Raw genomic sequence first — 21,388 nt, forward strand, 5'->3', positions numbered from 1 at the left:
TTTGGGCATCGGAGGGCAGGTACAATTTTTAGATAAATCTCAATTATTAAAGCAATTAATTGATTAAAATGAGTCATAAAGGGTATCGTGATCAAACTAGGTGGTAGAGTGGTGCCATAAGAAACAGCAGATGATTTTTTTCTTTAATAATACTGAAAATGTGAAATCGGCGTTTCTTCAAAGGGTGTGAGCGGAGTGCTTACTGGGTTACACACAAAAATAATAATTAATTAAAGCAAATATTTGATATATAACCATCAGCAATACTCAAGTAAATACAAGTTTAGTTATCCATAATGCAAATTAAGGAGTATATTAAGTAACAAATTTGTTTAAAGTACTGGACCAACAGTTAAATACGTGTTAAAACGTCAAATGAACAAATTATGAAATCAGGTATTTGTCTGGTGATTTTAGTATTGTTAATTTCGAAATTAGAAAACTACAATGGACTTAGAATAAAGTCAGAGTATGACAGCTATATGTCAAGTCCTGAAGCTAGTTTAAGCAGCTCCACAGGTAATTTATCTTCAGAAATATTTGATGATAAAACAGGTAAAAAAAGTGGTAAATCCTCTTATGGAGTATCATCTTCTGTTTCCACAGACTACCAAAGCGATTATTCACAAGTAGACAAAGAAGATGAGGATGAAGACGTAGGTGAGGATATTAATGTAGTAAAAAGTGAAGGGACAGAAAATGAAAATAGTGAAAGATCAATAAAGAAAGGAAAAATAAAAGTAGAAGAGGGTGCGGAAGTTGGTGATAGTGGTGGTGTTGATAGTTTGTCCAGAGTTCAATATGATGCAAAGCAAAGTAGATTCGATTTATCTGGTACTGTGTATCCAAGATCTGATGTATCCGGTACAAATTACGTGTTTTTATCTCCTGCAGCTCAAAAAAAGATTGACAAAAAAATTGTTCAACTAAGGAAAAAGGGTAAGCACCATGGGTCTATGAAAGAAACAATCGCTGTTGGCGAATGGCAAAGGCGTTACTACAGCAGACCAGTTACCGAGGTTCCTCAATTCCGGGATGTCAGTACTGACAATATTTACAGTAAAAGAGAAGGCTCCTTATTCAACTGGGTAATGCTGGCTCTTGTAACAATATTGGTTATGGTCGTCTTTGTGTTCATTTATAGGTCAATGAACAAAAGATAAGGCGTTTAAGACTAAATTTGTAAAAATAACAAGGTTCGACACTTAAACTTGTAGTACTCAGTATAAAATTACGTTCATGTTAGAAAGGGAGGAGGAAGATTTTAAAAAAAGTCATACTTTTACACTAATAAGTCAATATTAAACTTTCAAGCAAAAGTAATACTAAATAATACTGAAATACATCTCAATAAAGTTGGCAAATTCATTGTTAGACTTCTGAAATCAACACGCGAAAACAGAAGAAAAAAGGTAAATCCAAGTGTAGCGGGTTTTGCGTGAACAAGGTTTATTTCTGCCGTTTACAAACCTCTTTCTCATTTTAATTAATATAGAAAAAATCCATTATTTGTGTAGAAAGTTGACGCATAATATATTTAGTTACCGTATTATTTTAAATCTCCAGTGAAAACATCCTTATTTGCACAGATATTTTCTAATTATTTAGATTGTTTAACAAAACTGCCACTTAAATGGCTAAGCCGATCTATAAATGAATGTCCAAAATCTGTCAATTTAGAGCGGGAATATCCTGCCGTCATGATCTTCTCGTATGCCAAATTCCGTGAGTAATTTATATATAGATAATGGCAGCAGCCGTTAACAGTATCATTATTTAAATGTTTAACAACTTTAGAAGGAAGTGATAGATGGAGGTTTCATATAGTGGGAGTGAGAACCAAATCAAATTTTGTGTGCTTTGAAGCGATAGAAGAAACAAATTTGAGTTTTATTGCAAATTTTAAACGATAAAACAAATCCTACCTGTCTGCTTTTATAGAGAAAAGATGTGTTTAAGGCCCATTAAAGTGGTCAATGCAGCTGTGTCAGTTGAATCAGTAAAAGTTGATATGAAAAAGAAAATACCAAGAGTGGATGGAAAGCAAGGGGTAAAGGTTACATATTTACAAACTTGATAGAACAAACAAGATTGCAGCTGATCTAAAAGTATTTTAAACAAAGTGGCGAACAATTAAATAACTTGCCTAGAGGTAAGTGGCCATAACAAATTTTCTTTTTATTCAAGATTGATCTAAACATGCGCCACCAATATTCCCGTAAAGGAGTGTAAGAAACAAAAGTGAAGATTGAGAAGAGGAAATAGAAAGGTTTGAAACTAAAAACGCAGGCGACCATTATCCAAGGGATTCTCCTTTTTGTAGTTAAAAGAAAATTGAATAATGTGATCAGGACTAAGAACAAAAGGATTGGGTAAATACAAAAAATGAAATAGGAAGTAACGAGGGAAACATTATCAAAATGGTGGAGAAATCTCGCAAGGTGTGAATGTGGTCGTCCCATCCAGGGTTTATTATTAAGAGTAGGAAACGTTCATTAATTAGAAATGGATTTCTAAAGTGTGTTTATCACATATTAGTAATGCCCAATGGCTTGGTTCAACACATAAATATGGGATGAGGTATTGTAACAAGGCAAAAAACAATTTACATGGGAAACTGACAAATTAAATAGTGATACAAGTGTTGGATATTGTAGTCCCCATTTACTTAGTAATGTGAATTTTGACGGAATATAATACTTGTACTCATTTGTTGTTTTATGGAAAATATTTGTTGCTATATAAATTCATTCACCCACATTATTATTCGTATACCCCTCTCGCGCAAATAATACTATTTAATGTTGCATGTAATAAAACACCGTAAAAATAGAAATTGTGTACATTTTAAAACTATACTTAACAACAATATCTTGTTTATAAATTAAAAAAATGGATATGCACACAAAATATATATTGTATTGAAATTTTCAGTACACTGGTGCGAAAATATTGCCAGATGCTAAATAAACATATATTCATGTATGCAAAAATGCTCTCAAAAGTGGGTAATCAAAGGCGGGAGGCGGCTTTTATTTGAATATGACTAATCAATGGTGGCGGTTTCCCACAATATCTCTAAAATGAACCACCGATGTAAAAATTGCATTAAAAATTCCTAATTAGATTTGAACGGTAATTAATGCCTATCCACACAAATTTGGTGACAAATAAGCTGAATATTTGAGTGACCGATAAACTGGGATCATTATGGAGAGGGAATACCTACCACTCCCGAAGGTTATTGTTAAAAGTATGAAGAATGATGGTAATTGTTTGTTCAGAGCAATAAGTTTCCAACTGTATGAAACAGATGAATATCATGAAATAATTAGGTCATTTTGCATGGATTTTGTGGAGATAAACAAAGATTCCTACTCCAACTTTGTTTCTGAATACCTGAATGTAGAGAGTTACATTAGCGAGAAGAGAAAGCTTGGAGTTTGGGGTGATAATATTGAGATCCAGGCAATGAGCGAATTATATCACATTCCAATATATATCTATCACCTCGATTGTGCTTATGGCGGACTAAATGAGAAGTGTGATGGTCCAGAAAGTTATGAACTTTTCTGCAAGGTATTACCTAATTTTAAGCCCCAAATAGAGGACAAGGAATTATTTGAAAAAATGAATGGGAAAAGTAAAGCTAGTAACAAACCGATAAGATTACTTTATTATCAAGACGTACATTACGACTCGCTTCATTATTTAGAGGACGATTCCGGTCCTATAATATCGACAAAAATAGGTGTTTTAGAGTTTTTTGTTTTTGGCACTTTAAGAAGAATAGCATTCTCCGAGAAGTTAGATACATTAATAAAAACAAAAGAGAAAGAGAAAAGATACAAGAGAAGTGATTTTGTACATAAAAACAAATTTTTGGATTACAATATAGACAACTTGACTGAATTTGGTGTAAGTGACAAGTTGTTTTGCAGACAAAAAAAATCAGGAGCCGTTGTCTCAAACTCCCTTCTAGTTTCTGGTCCACGTTATTTCAAGCATGAAAAAGAGTCGAGTAGCATGACTCGTTTCGGAACCACTGAAAATTCCGAAATTAATTCTTATAGCAACTCCGATTTTCATAGAGAACATGATTTAGATAGTGCATCATGTCTCCAAACTAAGATAAGTAATGGCAGTAGTTGTAGCGACGTTGTAAACGATGTACATTCTGTTAAAGTTAGAGATAGGATAGTTAGGGTAGTCCCCACTGGTGATTCTGAGAATAGCAATAGCGAGGAAGGCTGTTATAGCAGCCGCAGTAGCTTCAGTGACAAAACAATTAGTTGCACAAATACTGCCAATAAAAATAAAGTTGACAGCAACGAAGCAGTTCCCGGTACAGATAACTGTTTTGTTGTAATTTCAAACGATGTTTCTTTTAGTAATCGCAAAAATGACAATTCTTTTTCAAAGGGTATAAAATTAAAGGTTCCCGCCCAAAATGATGCGAGCCTTTGTAGAAATGATATAAACGAGGATGCGCCGTTTACGAAACAAAGAAAAAAGATAGACTGTTTAATATTTAAAAATTCTAGACTTTCGGATGCATTTCGAAATATGAGAAAGAAGTACGTAGCCATATCTTGTCAGGAACTGAATTATAAGTACTCAATTCAGAACAACTGATTGTTTTGTAGATTTGGTATGGGTTATACTATTACTATTAATCAATATTAAATGCATATGGACTGTATTGGTGGTAATGAAATATGGAATCAAGTAAGTTTAGAAGACTGTTGGACTATTTAGAGTATGAAAAAAGACGGTGTGATGAGAATCAGAATGCAAAGATTTGTATGAGCGATCAGAATCAACATTCCTCTGTCGTTTATAGATACGAAAATACTGGGAATAGTGGGTATATTCCTGTTACAGTTGCCTCTGCCGTGTATATGGGTGATAAATGTAACCACTATGATGAAAAGGACTGCCTTGATGATCTAGGCGTTACAAGAAATGAAAAATCTATGGGTTGTAAAGTTAAAAATGACTATCCGAAGGTGGAAGTCGAAACATTATTAATTCTTCAGGAAGTTACTGCTAGTAAAGAGTACGGCAAAGGAGAGACCACTTATTTTGGAAATGAGTTTAAGGACAAAAAGCTTAATATTAAAGAGTCGCAATTAGATGATTTAGAAAATAGTTCAGAAGAGGACATATTTTCAGATATTGAGATCTCGAGCAAAAGCAGCTCTAAGAACAGGAGGAACAGATCTTTTGAAAGGTCAATAACTCCTGATTTAGACACCTTTATAGATGAAATATATGGTTTTGAGAAACAAGATGTAATTAACGATGATGGAGTTGTGAACGAATATAAATCTGATCAGGATGGCAGTACCGTTAATGTGACAGATGAGCGTGATAGTCACATATTAAGCAACAAGAATCATATTTCTACAGCAGAATATCTATCAAAATTTGGTAAGAAAAAAGGTGGTCTGGGGAGAAAAGGTCTTGAAAAGAACAAAATTGACTATTCTCTATTTTCAAGAACTAGATCAGGCAACTATCCAGGTACGGACAATACTAAAACCAGTAGAAGTGAAAAAAGTAATGTTGGATTTGAGCCATCCTCATCTCATCAGCCCTACTCAGAATGCTACTTAGAAGTGGATGGTGTTTGCTACCTAGAAACGCATCAAGACGAGGATGAAGAAATCAAGAGAGAGATTGAGAAAGAAAGATATAGAGATAAAATGGAAGATAAAAAGAAAGACCATGAAAAAAACAACAAAAAACAGAAAAAAAGCTGTGAAAAGTTATTAAATAGGGAATGGAAATCTATTCAACGTATAATGAAAAAAGGTGATTTCAGACCTCTTGACATAATCGGAGGCAATATGTAGATATTGAGGTAAAAATTATTTGGTTAATTAAAACAATATTAATTGTTATAAAACTATTATGATATACTTGTACGTTTACAAGATGAATCGATTATGTGTATTTGTTTATTTGTCACATTGTGTTTCAAGTTTATTATTCTCTAAATAAGCAATTCTCCGTTTTAATTCCTCATTTTCCTTCCTTGAAAGTTCGAGTTTTCTGATAGAAATATCTAGAAGATTAACTAACAAGGTATTCTGTTCTTCATTCCTTTTAAGTTCAGAAAGAAGAAAGTCGATTTTAGCTTTGTCGTCAGTATAAGACACTTTGTCTCGCAATTCATATAGTATTTTTCTTGTGATGAGCTCTTCCAATTCAGCATTTTTGTCTTCGAGAGTAGATGGATTTGAAGACAATCTGCTCTTTTCTGAAATTTTGCTCGCTAACTTATCTACGTCGGAAAGAGCAATAGAATGAGATTTACTGCACCCTATCTGGACAATATTTTTATTTTGGAGAATAGGATGCTTAGTCGGTTTATTTGGGTGAGATTCTGGATCTCCGTGACCCAAATTTTTAGTCAAACCCCAAGCATAAACGTCTCCCACATCAGACAATGCAACAGTGTGAGAACAACCACAAGAAATATCAACTATTAATACTTCCCCTAAAGAGCTCAGTTTTTTTGGAATCAAAAAGTCTGGTTCAGGAGCATTGTAAACATGTCCCAATCTGCCTCCTTGCCCCCATGTAAATACCTTTCCACACCTTGTGATTACGGCTGTATGTTGATATCCAAGGGATATCTTTGATACAATCAGATTTCCAAACGAATTACTGCTTAAAGGCTTTGGAATCAACACATCCTCCTTTGATCCAAATCCCAATTTCCCAAAAGCACCTCCACCAAACATATATACTTTACCATCATCCATCAATATCCCAGTATGATGTCCACCACATGATATTTCCTTTATTGGAAGTCCGGCCAACGTTTCTATCAATTTTGGCGAAAATACATCGCTATTGTCACCATGGCCAAGTCTCCCTTGTAAACCAAGTCCCCATGTGTATGCCTTTTTTTCCAAGGTGAGGCAACCTGTATGATAAGATCCACACGAAACTTGTATAACTTTCTCATTAACCAGAGACTTCACCCTCATAGGTTCTGATAAAACATTATTTGAAGTACTTAGTTCCATCAAACCATGCCCTAACTTTCCATTTTTATTACATCCCCATGTATATAACTCACCTTGATCCGTAACTGCCGCTGTATGCTTGTCCGAACATGAAACATATAAAACATTTTTTATACCCGGAACTATTCTTGGTATTGGCGAATCTTCTTCATCGCATAATCCCAGTCTGCCGCTATCACCGATACCCCATAAAACTAGTTCACCTTTATCAGTTACAGCCGCTGAGTAATCACATCCACAACTTATCCAACATATTCTATTAAATTGTCTTAGACCTTCTACTATTTGTGGTCCAGATAGAACCTCCTCTCCCTTTTTACCGACCTGCCCGTGTTCCGTAGAACCCCATATTACCACTCCCGATTTAGTCAAATTTTGTCCCATCCTCCCCCCTTACTTTTATCCACGCATTAATTTTGTTTTCTTATACATTATTTCTATAATTGCATGCACAACCCGCCTCGCGCCAAACCCGCAAAAGCCTGTAACCCCACATCATTTCAGCTTTGGTGTATACCGGTATAGTATTATGCAGCGCAAAAATAAATAAAAGTACATGCGAAAGGTATAAGAGCGAAAATAATTTGTTAATTTATTTTAACAACGTTTGTGTAATTTGTGTCATTATTTAACGACAAAGGCTTTTTTAATAGATTATGTACTTGTTAAAACTCGGAAATAATTCTCCACCCCTCATTGAACTGGTATAGCACAAGTCTCTTTGTTATAACGTTTAAAAAGTATATATTTACATTTTTGTGTTACATACTGAAATTTTAAAGTGCGGAAATAGCAAAAAATGAGTGAAACATTGGGTTCGTCTTTCTTTATGGAAGGGAGGTTTGAGAGTTTATTTACAAATACAATGATTAGCAGGCACTACGAAATTCAAAAACACATTTTGGAGTATGCGTTTGATTTTGAAACATTTTTAAACATATCATATGTGAATAAAGATTGTTCAGCCTTTTTCAAGGAGTTTAAAAGATTTTTACTTGATAAAATAAGGTCGGTTGGAACACTAGAACATCAGGACTGGATGAACACTAACCCTAATTCATGGTTGGCCTGGTTATTAATAGAAAATGAATATGGAAGTCGCAATATGATCCCTTTAGATCCAAAAATAATAATGAAAATTTTCTTTAATCATTTCAGAAAATTGTATCCTATAAGTTACAAGAGAAGGATTCATCAAGAAAATTTCAACAGCATCAATATTACAGACCCGTATGTATCAGTTGAATTATCCGGAATTTCTCTTGGAACTCGCAGTGTTTGCGTTGAAGATTGTTTGAATAATAATGACGGAATTTCAAATAGAGGCAAAAAGTCCTTTTTAACTATATACGAAATGTTTAGCTCAGATGAGCATGTTTTCGGCATAGATATTGTTTATGGCAGACCATATGACGCAACATGTAGTGAATATGAAGGTGGTGGTGGCGAACTGATAATTCACGTTCACCCTAGACACATATTTGAGATATTGTCTCATAGAAGCTTTGTTGATTGTTTGCATAAAGACGTTTTTTATGGTATTAAAAAAAGGTACAAGGCCAGTGATTGGTCAGGTTATCTTGATAAAGAGTCAGCTAAATTAATGAGTAAAAAGATACTAAAAAAGGAAATAATTAATAAATATGAAAACTATACAAAAAATTGCAATAAGAGAAGAAATGATTATCCATTTATAAATATGCTATTAACTTCATTTTTTTGTCATAAAAGATGTGGTATAGGCCAAATAAATGACTCACTATATAATATTGCTGTAGGTATGATGGAGAATTTTTTTAACAAGATAGATACTGATGAAGGCACATTGTTTAATCAATCAATATCATATAACTCTCCAAACCTCTTTTTTTTTCAAAATCATTCAACACCAATGGGGAGCGATTATTATCGACTATTCTTTAATTACCTAACTTCAAAAGAAGGGAATAAATATAAAAATTCATTTTTAGATTTGTCTTTGAAAGATATAAGAAACAAAGAATGTGAATTCCAAGAATATTATGATGATAAATGCAACACAGACAGTGAATTCGTATTGAATTGGGATAAAATTGATGGAAAATCTCCGCTATTTGAAAATAGTTATAAAAATAGATATAAACCACCTTGGAGAACGTCAATAGACTGTATAAAAAATGCAATGAGAGAAAAACAGCTAAAAGCAATTCAAAGACAGCACGAATTACAATGTTTTCAAGTTCAACAACCTTCCATAGGTATCGAAAACGAGAGACTTAGAAATGACGCCGGTTGCATAAGGAGGCTTCGTCAAAGCAGTCTAGATGAATATTATAACCTAGGTGAATACTGGGAAGACAATGTTGAAAGGGAATTACATGAAAATAACAATACTGGTGAAAATTATAACCACGGTGATGAATGCGGTGAATTTGACAGCCCAAGTTTAGTAGCCTCCGGTTTTGTTATGGGAGTTAGATGCCTTCCTGTCTCGACTGCAGTTACTTCACTAGGGTCATTAATAGGTGAGGGCACTTCCTCATCTTCAACGGATAATAACGAAAAGAATGCACTAAATTCAAACTCTGCAATCAACAGTATTCGTCAAAATAGCCAAAGATTGTCTATTCCTCTTTCTGACATTACAGGAAGAATAAGCTCTTGTCACACACTAAGTTCAATAGCAACAAGTTGGGGCACTCCTGTACCAATAACTAGAACAATACCAATGGATGATATACTGGGAAGACAACAAGGTGAATCTTCGCGAAATCAAGATACAATAAATGGTATTTCTTCTACTAATGAGAATAAGAGTCACTTTTCAATACGCTTAAAAGTAGAAGATAGCGAAGGAGAGTGTGAGAAGGGCGATTGCGATATTGAGGAAGATGGAAATGATGAAGCAGAAAGTATAGGTGGTAAATTTAAAATCGAGAGCTGCCATGTAAGAGATACGGTGGTTGAAAAAATGAGCAATTTGCAAATAGGCGACATTGATGCATCTTTACTTGCAAAAGAAACTCTAAAGTCGTGGAAATATGTCAATTACGACTTTGATGAACTAGGTGAGGATAGGGAGGAAGAAGATGAACATAGTGAGTGTGAATATGAAAATGGGAACGAACTAAATGATGAAACTAATTTCGTTGAGGAATGTAGTGTTTGTGAAAACTAATGAGTTTTACATTAAAGTTATTTTGGTACAAATGTTCGAGTATATACATACAATGAAAATGAGTCCATTACTATTCGTTTGTATAAATCAAGTTGACTCCGAAATCGTCAAAATATAGATAATTATATATCCTTTTCCTAATCATGGAAAACTACCATTATTAACATGATAATGGTGGTATTTAAATACATATGTTTACTTAATTACAAAAGCAACACAGGCAGTTTCAATACAATTAATCTAGTATATATAATTTTATAATAAATGTACAAAGCAATGACTTTGAGGAGACCAATTTCAATAATTATTATCTGTCAATATCAGATATACTAAATATTAAACAAAAATAACACCTGACGCAATGGTAAATTAACTAAACTTTAATTAAAGAATGCTTACCACCACCTCCTTGAATCCCTTTGACAATATTTGGGGGTGCTATTTTTGAAAAGATTGGTTTGAGCTTGGAAATATTTTCAATGGTTTTTGTCAGAGAATTACATTGCATAAGTAATTTGGTGTATTTTGACTTCGCGTTAATAAGTGACCTTTCAAGTTGTTCAATTCTCTCTTCTTTCCTTAAAAGTCTTCTTTCGTTGAGTTGACTTTGAGACTTGAGATTTGAATTTTGCTCAACCATTTTTTGATAAAGTCTGTTGAGTTGTTCCATATTGTTGTCAAGTTGAGTTATTCTTTCAAGCATTTTCTTGGTTTCTTTATCGTTAATCTCGAGGCTGTTATGGTTCCTGTTACCTCCGAATTCCTTAAGTTGAAGTTCTAAGTTGGCAATCCTCCTTATATGTTCGTCAATGGCATCCAATAAAACCTGGTTTCCTGTACTGGCATTTGATGGCACTGTTCCACTGCTACCGCTAATATTTTGGGAAGATGAGCTAATAGTAGACAGATGTTCACGCAAAGTTTGTACTTCATTAGCAAGGATTTGGTAAAGTTTATTCGATTCATTTTCTCTATCCCTGTCCAATTTTCTGTTTTCTTCAAGCAATTTAAAGTCCTCAATTCTGGATTCTAAATCGTTAATATGGATATGTGATTGTTCTAATTCACCAATAAGTGATTCATTTTTAAGTTTTAAATGTTGGACAGTTTCGTCTTTGTCTTGTTGTTGGTACTTAATTTGATTAAGTTCCTGGACTAAATCAGTAATTTTCGAGTTCAAGTTCTCTTTCTCATCATTCAGTGATCTCATACTGCTCTCAATATTGGACATATCTTGTTTAAGTTTGGATATTTCCTCACTTTTTTCCTTAAGTTGTTGTCTGGCATCGCAAAGTTCATCGAGTTCATCATCACTAGATATATCCTTGTTTTGCATACCACCATTGCATGGAATAAAGCCACTACTATCCCCATTAACTTGTTCTTTATTGTCATTTAGTCCAAACACCAATGATGAATTATTGTTATTTTCAGCAGATCCAGGCCCCAAATTAATGCTACTTGATAAACCGTCAGACGAAGAGAATTTCTTTTCAGGGAGTTCTCTTCCAAGTGATTTAACTATTTCCTCTAATTTTTGGATGTAATTGTCTCTTTCAGCTATTTTTCTTTGAGCAGAACTAAGTAAAACTTGTAATTGCTCAACCGAAAATTGTTGATTAATCTTGGGAGCATTTTTGACCATTTTGGCACGAATCCCAAATCTGAGAGTTCCTATGGTTTCGGCTTCGTTAACTACACTAGGAGAACAAGTCACTATTAATGAGGTCAATGAATTACCTCCAAGCGAATTTTGAAGTATTCTAGTTAATTTTGAGTCACGATATGGTACATAGTTTTTGGTATTGTCAGTAAGTGCATTAATTACATTACCCAAACAGCTCAGTGACTTATTAATGGTTTTTGCCTCATCCAAAGTTAAGCCTTCAGCACCTGTTTTACTTATTTTTTCAGAACCTGCTAAATCAACTAAAAACAATTTACCTACTTTAATACTTGAATCAAAGACGTTTTTTTGTTGAAGTTGTAACATAAAGATCAGATGGGATCTAGATGAGTGCGAGTTCATATTTGTGGCTGCCACTGCTCTATGTTTATGACCCAATGCCATGAGTTCAAATACCTCCTCAGGAGACGTAACAAAGTATTCACTTAAATCTTTAACGTAAATTCCATGAAGTTTGTCTTCATGAATTCTTAGATTGTTTTTACTTCCACTTGTGTCCAAAAGATCCCTTATTCTTTCCATATATACCTCACAAATAGAAACTTTAAGTTGAAATTCAATGTGTTCTTCAGAGTTACTTATAGTCTCGAATACATCGTGAACCATTCTTGGTATCACTCCCATTTTTTCACTATCACCTATAATACCTTCCATTGTAAATGTCTTACCACTAGATGTCTGACCATATGCAAGCACTGTGCCATTTATGCCCCTAAATAGTTGATCTACTATCGGTTTGGCCGCAGTTTTATAAACGTAACTCTGACTTGTATCCATCGGAAAGATGTGATCTAGATAAAATATTCTCTCCTTTGAATCATTACCACCCCCTGCTTCTCTCGAGTATTCACCTGAGTTTATCTCAATGCACTGTTCCGACTTAACATTTACACACAACAAACCATTCCCATGGGTTCTTTCTGCCTCATTTGGTGGTCTCACTCTACAATACACATGCACTCCTGAACCTCCTGATTGGTCACTACCATTTTGTCCTAAACCTCCGTTTCCTCCAACCCCGTTTCCAATACCAGAGACATTTTCCAAATTCGCTGCTTTTTTAGAACTACCTTCAACCATAATTACTTGGTTATGTTATAAAAATAATGCTTATTATTTTGATTATTTGAAGCAAGCAAATTTCAGTTTCAATTTAAAATAAAATGCTTTATTAATATTTTAATTGATATTAATACTTGTGTGTTAATTATTGGGACTAAAAACCCAAACCTTACTTGTCTTTTCTTTCCTTCGCTTTCAAAATTATTCTTTTAATTTTACCAAATTCTATTAACTATACTCTAAATATATATTATTATTTGTAATTATTTATTATTATCCTTACTCTATTTTTATGTTATTCACAAACCTAAATTATACCCAAACCCCCCTGGGCCTTTTTTCCCAAATTACTACCCTTGAACTCAATGTTTTACGTAATTATTCAAATCCTATCCCTGCACTATCAAATCCTAATCGATGATACTTCTTCCTATCTTATAACTTATTTTTTCTGTATATGCCGGCTTTTTCTCCCTGGGCTTCCTCCTCTACCACCTCTATGCTTCGTCTGTGCTGTTATATGCCTTTTATATATACCTGTCACATATATTTACATTATTTGCGTATATAATACACATATACAATTTAATGTAATATATTTATATATGTATATACGCATACATACATACACATATACCTACTTGTACAACATGTACAAGAGAAAGCACTTCAAGCAAAACGAGTGCTTCTTTTCTATGTCAGTCTTTAAAATATAGGAATTACGTCCCTAACTACATCTAGTGATGCTAATATTGCTCCTATTCTTCCTAATCCGTCTCTGTATTTCATTTTTACAAACTATTCTTTTTATATTACCTGTGTGTGTAGTATTTTACCGCCATTAATGCTAATACACACCCCTAAATGCAACTTTCCGGCGGGTACAAGTGCATGTTTTGAGTGATTAAAGCCCTAGTTTATCTGCAATTATAAGCAAGTCTAAGGCCTCATCTTCGTCAACATTAAAATTAATATTTTCGTTATTTTTACGCGAGATATAGTTATCTTTAAACTCCAAGTATTCTATAACTCTTTTCATGTGTTTAGATGTGATAAAGTCAAATGTTATCGTTTTGTTTTTTATTTGTTTCTCATCTAAAGTTGGAATATGCCTTGTTAATCTGGTTTCAACATGGAATTCGTCCCCCTCTTGACTGTAGAGACAAGGTATGAGTTAATTCATGTATTTAATCTGTTTAATTGCGAATCACTGTGCGGAATTCTGTTTACAAAGTATTGCACCGTTTACAATAAGCCCCTTTTGTCGCATTTATTGTTCTTTTTTTAACTTTAATTAATTACATGGGGCTTTTATCCACGATAAGAAAACATCATTTCAGGCACCTGAACTATATATCATTCAATTCAAAAGAACCTACCTAATCAAAGTTACATATTTCAATTTTCCTTCAGCTTTGTTTTCCGACATTCTCTGCCACTTTCTTTTAAGAGTAACAAGTGCAGCGAACTAATAATTTTGTACTTTCAAATCATGTATAATATTAAACAACGGCCCACAACAAACAACTTCACGCTACAACCAACAGCTATTTCTCGTTCTATCCACAAACCCAGCAGTTAACGCAAAATATTTATTATACTGTTTCCTGTTGATAATGTTTTAATGATAACACTATATTTTGATTTACTCGCACTATATATATATCATTTATCCTATTTTAACTCTCGCCCATTATAGGCCACAATGGCGCCAACTCCCCTTTGTGAGTAGAGTGTAAAATCATATATTTAAACCATTTAGTGCGCAAAAACGGATACATTTAGTTATGGAGTAGCTAGAAGTAAGGAAAAGAGAAAAGACATTAAGTAATACTAATATAAAATTGGTATATTAACTTGTATTTCAAACTCTCTTTCTCCATCTTCACACACTTCTAACTGTTATTTTTAACGAAAAAGGCCAGCTACTCACATTATTCGCATTCCATCCGTAAACACAGTCCCTGATCGCATCGTTAACTAATGCACTAGTTTTATGATGTCCAGACTTTCAGGTTGAAATTGTTTATCCCTCGTATTTGTCGTGTTATGTGTGAGTAATTGCGACCATCACCTCTCAATTCTGCCAAAATCGAGAATAATCACCCTCAGTTCACTTTGGTGGCAGGCCGAATAGGCACTTTTGTATATAATATACAAATTTACTCCCAACACTAACTTTTGGGGTCATCTTTATATTATTATATCTTAAATAGCGCCATATTCTTTAGGTGATTATTAGTTACCATATTTTGAGCGGGAGTGTCGAAATAATTAAGGTATTTTTACCCAAGTTATATGGGAAAAAAGTGGAGAAAATTGTGGTATTTGAAAATAAGGCAAGAAAACATTAAATAATAATTTGCACTAGATAAGGAATTATTTGTGTTATATTCTGGAGTGCAAACTGACAAAACTTTAGATTATGTGAACACATGCATGCTTAGTTATAGGGAACAATGTTTGAGACTGACGCTAATGGATTTGTGAATGAATTAATTTGTATTCTCCAGAATAATGAAAATAAAAAACCAGTGAGAATTACTATTAAAAAGTGTAAGTTGTAATATTAAAATACGTGTACAGTGTGAGTTTATGCGTATTCATATTGTTTAGTGCATTAAAGAACAACTGATATTACTTTTTTCAGACTCGCCTCAAGTTAGTGGCTGCAAAAGGAAGAAAAAAGAGCAGGGAAACAAGCTCGTAAGTGGAGAAGAGGGGTATGAATGTTACAATTTAGTTAGAGTGTCTGATGGAAAAAAGAGAAAAACAAGGGTGGTGCTGAAGAACGAGAATGATTCAACGACGTTCACTGGAGAATTGAGTAAATTGTTGAGTAAAGTTGATTGTGGAAAAACACAGAGGAAGTGAAGAATATGGGTTTATATGTTATCTACTGTTAGTTTCTGGATTCATATGGGAAGCAATAATGTTCTCAAAGTGATCTCTCGAGTTTTCAATGTTATATAGGACGGATGCAAGAGTAATATCTGTTAAAATGTTTAAAGTTAATATATTTAGTTTGATATGTGCAGAATAGTCATTTTTCGTACAAAGACTCAATTAAGCTTTGTTGATATCAACACTAATGAATTTAAAACTTACCTTTGTCATTGATAACGGCCAGTATATATGAATTTTGTGTAAACCTTTTAATTATACAGGAAAATTCAGAGGTTTCAAGTTTAATTCCTACAAAATTAGTCTGCGATTTTGCACATGTTAACTTAAATTGCTTACAAATGTTGGATACTCTCTCAAATCTTGACTTATGACGAATAGAATCAAGCAAATTAGAACTTTCCGAGTGAGAAATCACTAAAAATGTTGATCTCTCAAATAATACAAGTTCAATTGCATTGCACGTTTCAGCCAACATTTTTAAATTATTTTCAAGTAAACCAACATTCGGTATTAAAGCATAAACTATCTCACTCCAAGCTGCAAAAAGTGTTTCATCCCATATTGTCGTCGGGAACACTCTGTAACTCATATCTCCTGCTATTTTTCCTATTTCTCTTTTATAATACTCAACTGCCAATTCTTTTTCATTCGTGGATAATATATCCATCTTGTGTATTAAACAAAATAGATTTGATTGTGGCGACAATGACTTTAAGTTATCAACAGTGTTCCTAAAGTACACGAAATCTTGCTCCAAATCCTTCATTATTTGTTTAGAGGATGTATTCGTCACCTTTCTAACTTCCATTACATATATGAGCACTTGAGTACTTCTAAATATGTGCTCTCTTTGACTTTCAAAGTAGTTCTCCATAAAGATATCCTTAAAAGCAACCGAAAAGTCAGTAATTATTTAATAATTAAACACTACTTTTGTCCATCAATTTGGGATTTTGTTAGTATTTTTTCCATTTCTTCAACCCGTGAATATTAGCTATTGCATGAGTATATACTAAAAATTACGAAAAGTAGTCATTATATATCTATTTAAAGCATTATTCCACTTTTAAAGTCTTATTGTTTGTTACAGATAGAGCGGAGTATTATATTAGTACAATATGTCCATTTTTCTTCTATACATTTTTAATTATAAGTTGCGACTATAGCTTGGAATGCAATAGTGTGAATTATATAAGCATACTATATCTAACTGTTTCAAAAATAACTAAAACTAATGCAAAAAGCAAGTAAACGAGCCTAATATAATTCACTCCTCCAAAGATAACATAAACAATCCCCCAAATCGATACAGACTATAACCTCAACCTACCTGACCCCCACAGTCCCACAAGCTAAGCACCAAATTTCCAAAAAACCTTAAATGTGAATGTTCAATGTTGTTGGTAGCAGTGAGCCTAGTTGTGTCTTTTGGCAAATAATTCGCGAATATAATACTCCTCATTGATGTTTTTCCTGCTCCTGCTCTTCCCATTAAAAGGACTTTTTTCCTGTCTGAAGTCATATTTACATATTTTACCTAAAGTTTCGTGGTTTTAGTGCTTTATCAACAAAAGTCTATTTCTCTGAGTTTCTAATTGTGAATATTACGTGTATCCCTAATATCCTTCTTTTCGATGTTTATCATGCATAAACACCTACATTTAAATAATAAAGCGAAAATTAATTTTAAAAAATATCTTAACACTAATTACTAACGAAGTGGCGCCAAAACGTGTATAAATATGGTAACGCAATGAGAAGTCAAAAGATCCAAATATTATTGGTATGACTGAGTCATAAAAGGATAAATTTTGAGGTGGATTTTTTGTCAATCTTGATGTTATTTGGAGCAAAAAAAGTAAGAAAAGGAGGAAATAGGATACATATAATGTATATAAATAGTGAATAATTTTTTACTGTTATTGATACAGGTTTGAGTGAATTTCATTGGAGAGCATCAATAAGAGTGGATTGAATACGATAGTGCGTGTTTGATAATAGTTCTTTTCTATATGAGCGAATCACAAAACAAGGAAATCAATATATCAAGGTGTTTTGAACTTTAGGAAGACAACACAAGACCATTTGTTGTATTCCCTTTGGCGAAATATATGGATGTTAAATAGGTTGCATACATTGAATTTTGACTTTTTTAAGAGAATACCTGTTGGAAATTACAAAAAGAAGGGAGAAGAGTTGTGGTTCTAGGATAATATAAAAGGAGAAGCATAGTGTAACCTTTTTGATTATAATGGAGAAGGGGAGTACAGTATACAATGAGATACTGGAATTTGATTTTTATTCGTGTTCAGAAAAAGAGTATGGTGAATTAGTCCATTCTGTTATAGATAATATAGTGCCTAGTGAAATTAATGTTGACAAGATATTTGATGTACTTAAAAAAAAGTTGATAATTCAAGATGATGGCAAAATAGGAGTATCAATAGGCTCGAGAGGACAGAGCCAAAGAGAAAGTGAGATAATGAAAGATATAGTCGTGTCAGATAATGTTTATTTCGACTGTAGATTCTCTCTAAAGAAGGAGATAAAGAAGATAATACAAAGTGCCAAGATTAATTCGAAAATAACAGATGAAAGGGAGTTATTAATACTAAAATATGTATTTTCCAAGGATTACCAAGAAGAATATGAATTCTACATTGTTAGACACCCAAATCCAGATTACAACGGATGCAGAACAATAGCAATTGGAAAAGGATCGTCTCTAGATGAAAACATTAAAGATGATAATTCAAATAACTCGTTTTTGTCAAAACTAGTTCCACTCAATTATGTTTCGTGTGTTAATAAAATAAGAAGCAAATGGGAGCATTCAGGAAGATTAATAGTTAATTTAATGTATTCTATACTGAATATAATTCCAAGAAGTATAAAGCAATACATAGCGGTGTTTCAAGAGATATATCCAGTGTCTCAGAGAAACTCTATTGATTCATATTTATTGTATTTTAGAATACTACAGTATGGTATAAAACTTGTTCCTGCCAGTACAAATATACTTGTTAGATTTTTAATGGATAAATTAATATCTCTAGAATCCGAGGTTAACACTGACAATCCTAATTTATATACTAATGAGAGATATGAAAAATGGAGACAAGAAGAGCTTCATAATCTTGCCATTCGAATAAAAAAAGGAGAATTTAAGGATATAATTTCAGCAAAAAATTATATTCAAAATGATGATCTGTTAAGGAAAGAATTCTCTGATAAATTTACTGAGGAAGATATAAATAAAAATGTACAAATAATAGATATATTAATGGTTGAACTTTTTGAATTTATTAATGACGTGTGTGAAAATGGTCTCAAGTATAGGGATTATTTTGAGAATGTGAAATATGAACAACTAAGCAATAACAATATTAATAAAAACACGTCACAAAAGTTGTTTGTTGACTCGAAAGTTAGTAGGGATTCAATGTTATCAGGAGGTGTTTTATCTAGCAGTGATTTTGAATCCTCCGCAGTTGAAGATTCGATTGTTTCTTCATCTTGTTTCGGTTCGGAGTATGGCAAAAAGGAGGAGCAGTTGTACAAACAATGTGTTGATCTCGCGAATACAATTTTAGAAGTCTATGAAACGAAAATACTATCATTGCAGACTTGTTGTTTTATAAATTATATACCAATATATATAATTAGCAACAATTTTAACTGGTGCGAAAGGTACTTTCAAATTAACTTTAAAAAATTATTTAATCCTCTGGAGACACTTATGGTTAGAAAAATGTCAGTTGACTATATAATATCGTTCATACTCAATTATAAAGTTTCGTCAAATTTCAAGTTTTACATACCTTGTGTTAAATATTTAATGCAATTTCTACACGAGTTTGTTGCTCATTGGAATATGGAAAGGACAAATAAGTATAGTTATAATTCAAACAATGATGATGGTTATTGTTCCAATAAGAAAAAGCCAGTAATATCCAAATACAACTCTAATAATCTTAAAAATTTGTTTGAACTTTATTGTCACGTGGTTAGTTCCCTTTGTTGGTTATTTTCGGTAATATCAATAAGTTGCATCTCTCATTTGGATGAAACAAAAGAAAATGTTGGTATTGATAACAATGATATCGATGTATTGTTTGTACTTGAATCATTATTTAACCCCAACAGGGGTTTTATTTCTTTTGTTTTATTTGGATCGTTAAGTCCACTGGAGAGTATTGACCCCAAAACGCCAACAATATTTTATAAGTCATCAGTTTTGTTGCTCAACAAAATTGTTGAAATTCAAAAAGACAAGGATAATTCTTTTTGCAATCATTCCAATGTTGAAATTATTAAAAACGTAAAATCGTACCAGTACCTAAATTCAGTTAAATTAGTCAAAAATTTATTTGAAAAAAATCAAGAATCCACATCTCAATTCGACTACATTCCGAACAAGTTCTTAAGCAAAATCCGGCTAAGACACTCTGATATTTATATTAACTCTCTCTTTATCCCAGAAAAGAGCACTGCCTCTTTAAGTTCAGTTAATAAAATCGTTTTAAACGCCAATATTGACATTAATCCTCTTATTGACGCCATCGATAAAAACAGGGAAGAAACAAACACAAATCACGAAATAAACTGCAACTACGAATCAAAACAGAACAAAAATCCACAAAATTTAGCGGAAAACAAAGGTAAATCTGAGGATAAAAGCAGTGTTGAAAATACTTACGGCAAAATGAAATCGTCTATCCTTCCACAGCAGTCACTTTGGGAGTCAGTTTGGGGCAGTGTTCCCGTCTCACAAGAAGAGCTCGAGAGTGATCTTTATATTACTAAAAATAAAAAACTAAGAGTTAACTGTGGAATTGGGGGAAACACTTATTGCGTCGGTAATATTTCCAACATAGGCGGCTTTTCTCATTTTGAAAAAATAAATGACGACTCGCCTACTTTGAAAAACAATTTTCACAACAGTAATCCCATTCAGAAGTCCAATAGAAGATTGCCTTCTAAAGTCAACTCCAATGGGAAAAATCCGTCACTTTTGGAGATTATTCTCTCCTCAGAAGCGTACAAACGCAGTAAAATAAGTATAACTCCTTGCGAGCGCAGAAAAATAGCTCCTAGACGAACTTTAAGTTAACCTTTCTTTTTCATGACTTAAAAATCAATGTCATGGTGCATGCGTTTTATTAACGGTAGTCATGTCAGTTTTTACTTTTGCATAGCGCCACTTTCGTATATTTGAAAAAGACATTCCCACATAATCCAAATGGCCTCTTTAGAGATATTTTAAACTTTAATATACTTTTTACTATAGCGCTTTTTCGGCTTGTGCTTTACAACTTTTTTCAGTATGACTCGGCTTAGACTTCAACTGAGGAAACTGGGATTCCACGGAAATCGCCGTATAAGTCCTTCTGCCCCACAAAACATCAAATCCGATCCCCTATTAGCCCCTTCAGAAGACCAATTAGCTTCAGCGCCAAATGGCGGGCATTTTCTGATGACAATTTAAGATTTCAATTACGGAATAAGTAATTATAAAGAGGAAAAAGGTGAAAA

General features: G+C 33.1%; 10 protein-coding genes across 10 annotated transcripts; 6 read left to right on the forward strand and 4 right to left on the reverse strand.

The window, feature by feature from the left end:
* Positions 1–386: 386 nt before the first annotated feature.
* On the forward strand, positions 387–1,163 carry FG379_001220 (uncharacterized protein; the record flags this gene model as incomplete). Its single annotated transcript, XM_067326823.1, has 1 exon — positions 387–1,163. One exon carries the CDS (start codon positions 387–389, stop codon positions 1,161–1,163), a length of 777 nt encoding a protein of 258 aa, XP_067184472.1.
* A 2,047-nt stretch (positions 1,164–3,210) lies between these two features.
* On the forward strand, positions 3,211–4,635 carry FG379_001221 (cysteine protease; the record flags this gene model as incomplete). The annotated part of the gene is made up of 1 exon (XM_067326824.1): positions 3,211–4,635. The coding sequence occupies one exon, from the start codon at positions 3,211–3,213 to the stop codon at positions 4,633–4,635; it is 1,425 nt and encodes a 474-aa protein (XP_067184473.1).
* An 83-nt stretch (positions 4,636–4,718) lies between these two features.
* Positions 4,719–5,858, forward strand: FG379_001222 (uncharacterized protein; the record flags this gene model as incomplete). Its single annotated transcript, XM_067326825.1, has 1 exon — positions 4,719–5,858. The coding sequence occupies one exon, from the start codon at positions 4,719–4,721 to the stop codon at positions 5,856–5,858; it is 1,140 nt and encodes a 379-aa protein (XP_067184474.1).
* A 105-nt stretch (positions 5,859–5,963) lies between these two features.
* FG379_001223 (uvb-resistance uvr8) lies at positions 5,964–7,424 on the reverse strand (the record flags this gene model as incomplete). The annotated part of the gene is made up of 1 exon (XM_067326826.1): positions 5,964–7,424. The coding sequence occupies one exon, from the start codon at positions 7,422–7,424 to the stop codon at positions 5,964–5,966; it is 1,461 nt and encodes a 486-aa protein (XP_067184475.1).
* A 415-nt stretch (positions 7,425–7,839) lies between these two features.
* On the forward strand, positions 7,840–10,197 carry FG379_001224 (uncharacterized protein; the record flags this gene model as incomplete). Its single annotated transcript, XM_067326827.1, has 1 exon — positions 7,840–10,197. The coding sequence occupies one exon, from the start codon at positions 7,840–7,842 to the stop codon at positions 10,195–10,197; it is 2,358 nt and encodes a 785-aa protein (XP_067184476.1).
* Positions 10,198–10,570: 373 nt separating this feature from the next.
* FG379_001225 (kinesin heavy chain) lies at positions 10,571–12,964 on the reverse strand (the record flags this gene model as incomplete). Its single annotated transcript, XM_067326828.1, has 1 exon — positions 10,571–12,964. One exon carries the CDS (start codon positions 12,962–12,964, stop codon positions 10,571–10,573), a length of 2,394 nt encoding a protein of 797 aa, XP_067184477.1.
* An 886-nt stretch (positions 12,965–13,850) lies between these two features.
* On the reverse strand, positions 13,851–14,375 carry FG379_001226 (uncharacterized protein; the record flags this gene model as incomplete). The annotated part of the gene is made up of 2 exons (XM_067326829.1): positions 13,851–14,100; positions 14,326–14,375. The coding sequence occupies 2 exons, from the start codon at positions 14,373–14,375 to the stop codon at positions 13,851–13,853; spliced, it is 300 nt and encodes a 99-aa protein (XP_067184478.1).
* A 1,030-nt stretch (positions 14,376–15,405) lies between these two features.
* Positions 15,406–15,820, forward strand: FG379_001227 (uncharacterized protein; the record flags this gene model as incomplete). The annotated part of the gene is made up of 2 exons (XM_067326830.1): positions 15,406–15,502; positions 15,597–15,820. The coding sequence occupies 2 exons, from the start codon at positions 15,406–15,408 to the stop codon at positions 15,818–15,820; spliced, it is 321 nt and encodes a 106-aa protein (XP_067184479.1).
* Positions 15,821–16,043: 223 nt separating this feature from the next.
* FG379_001229 (uncharacterized protein) lies at positions 16,044–17,375 on the reverse strand (the record flags this gene model as incomplete). The annotated part of the gene is made up of 2 exons (XM_067326832.1): positions 16,044–16,736; positions 17,184–17,375. The coding sequence occupies 2 exons, from the start codon at positions 17,373–17,375 to the stop codon at positions 16,044–16,046; spliced, it is 885 nt and encodes a 294-aa protein (XP_067184481.1).
* A 729-nt stretch (positions 17,376–18,104) lies between these two features.
* Positions 18,105–20,966, forward strand: FG379_001230 (uncharacterized protein; the record flags this gene model as incomplete). The annotated part of the gene is made up of 1 exon (XM_067326833.1): positions 18,105–20,966. The coding sequence occupies one exon, from the start codon at positions 18,105–18,107 to the stop codon at positions 20,964–20,966; it is 2,862 nt and encodes a 953-aa protein (XP_067184482.1).
* Between the last annotated feature and the right edge of the window lie 422 nt (positions 20,967–21,388).

The sequence above is a fragment of the Cryptosporidium bovis genome, assembly GCF_009768925.1.
Source record: "Cryptosporidium bovis isolate 45015 chromosome Unknown contig_20, whole genome shotgun sequence".
Lineage (NCBI taxonomy): Eukaryota > Apicomplexa > Conoidasida > Eucoccidiorida > Cryptosporidiidae > Cryptosporidium > Cryptosporidium bovis.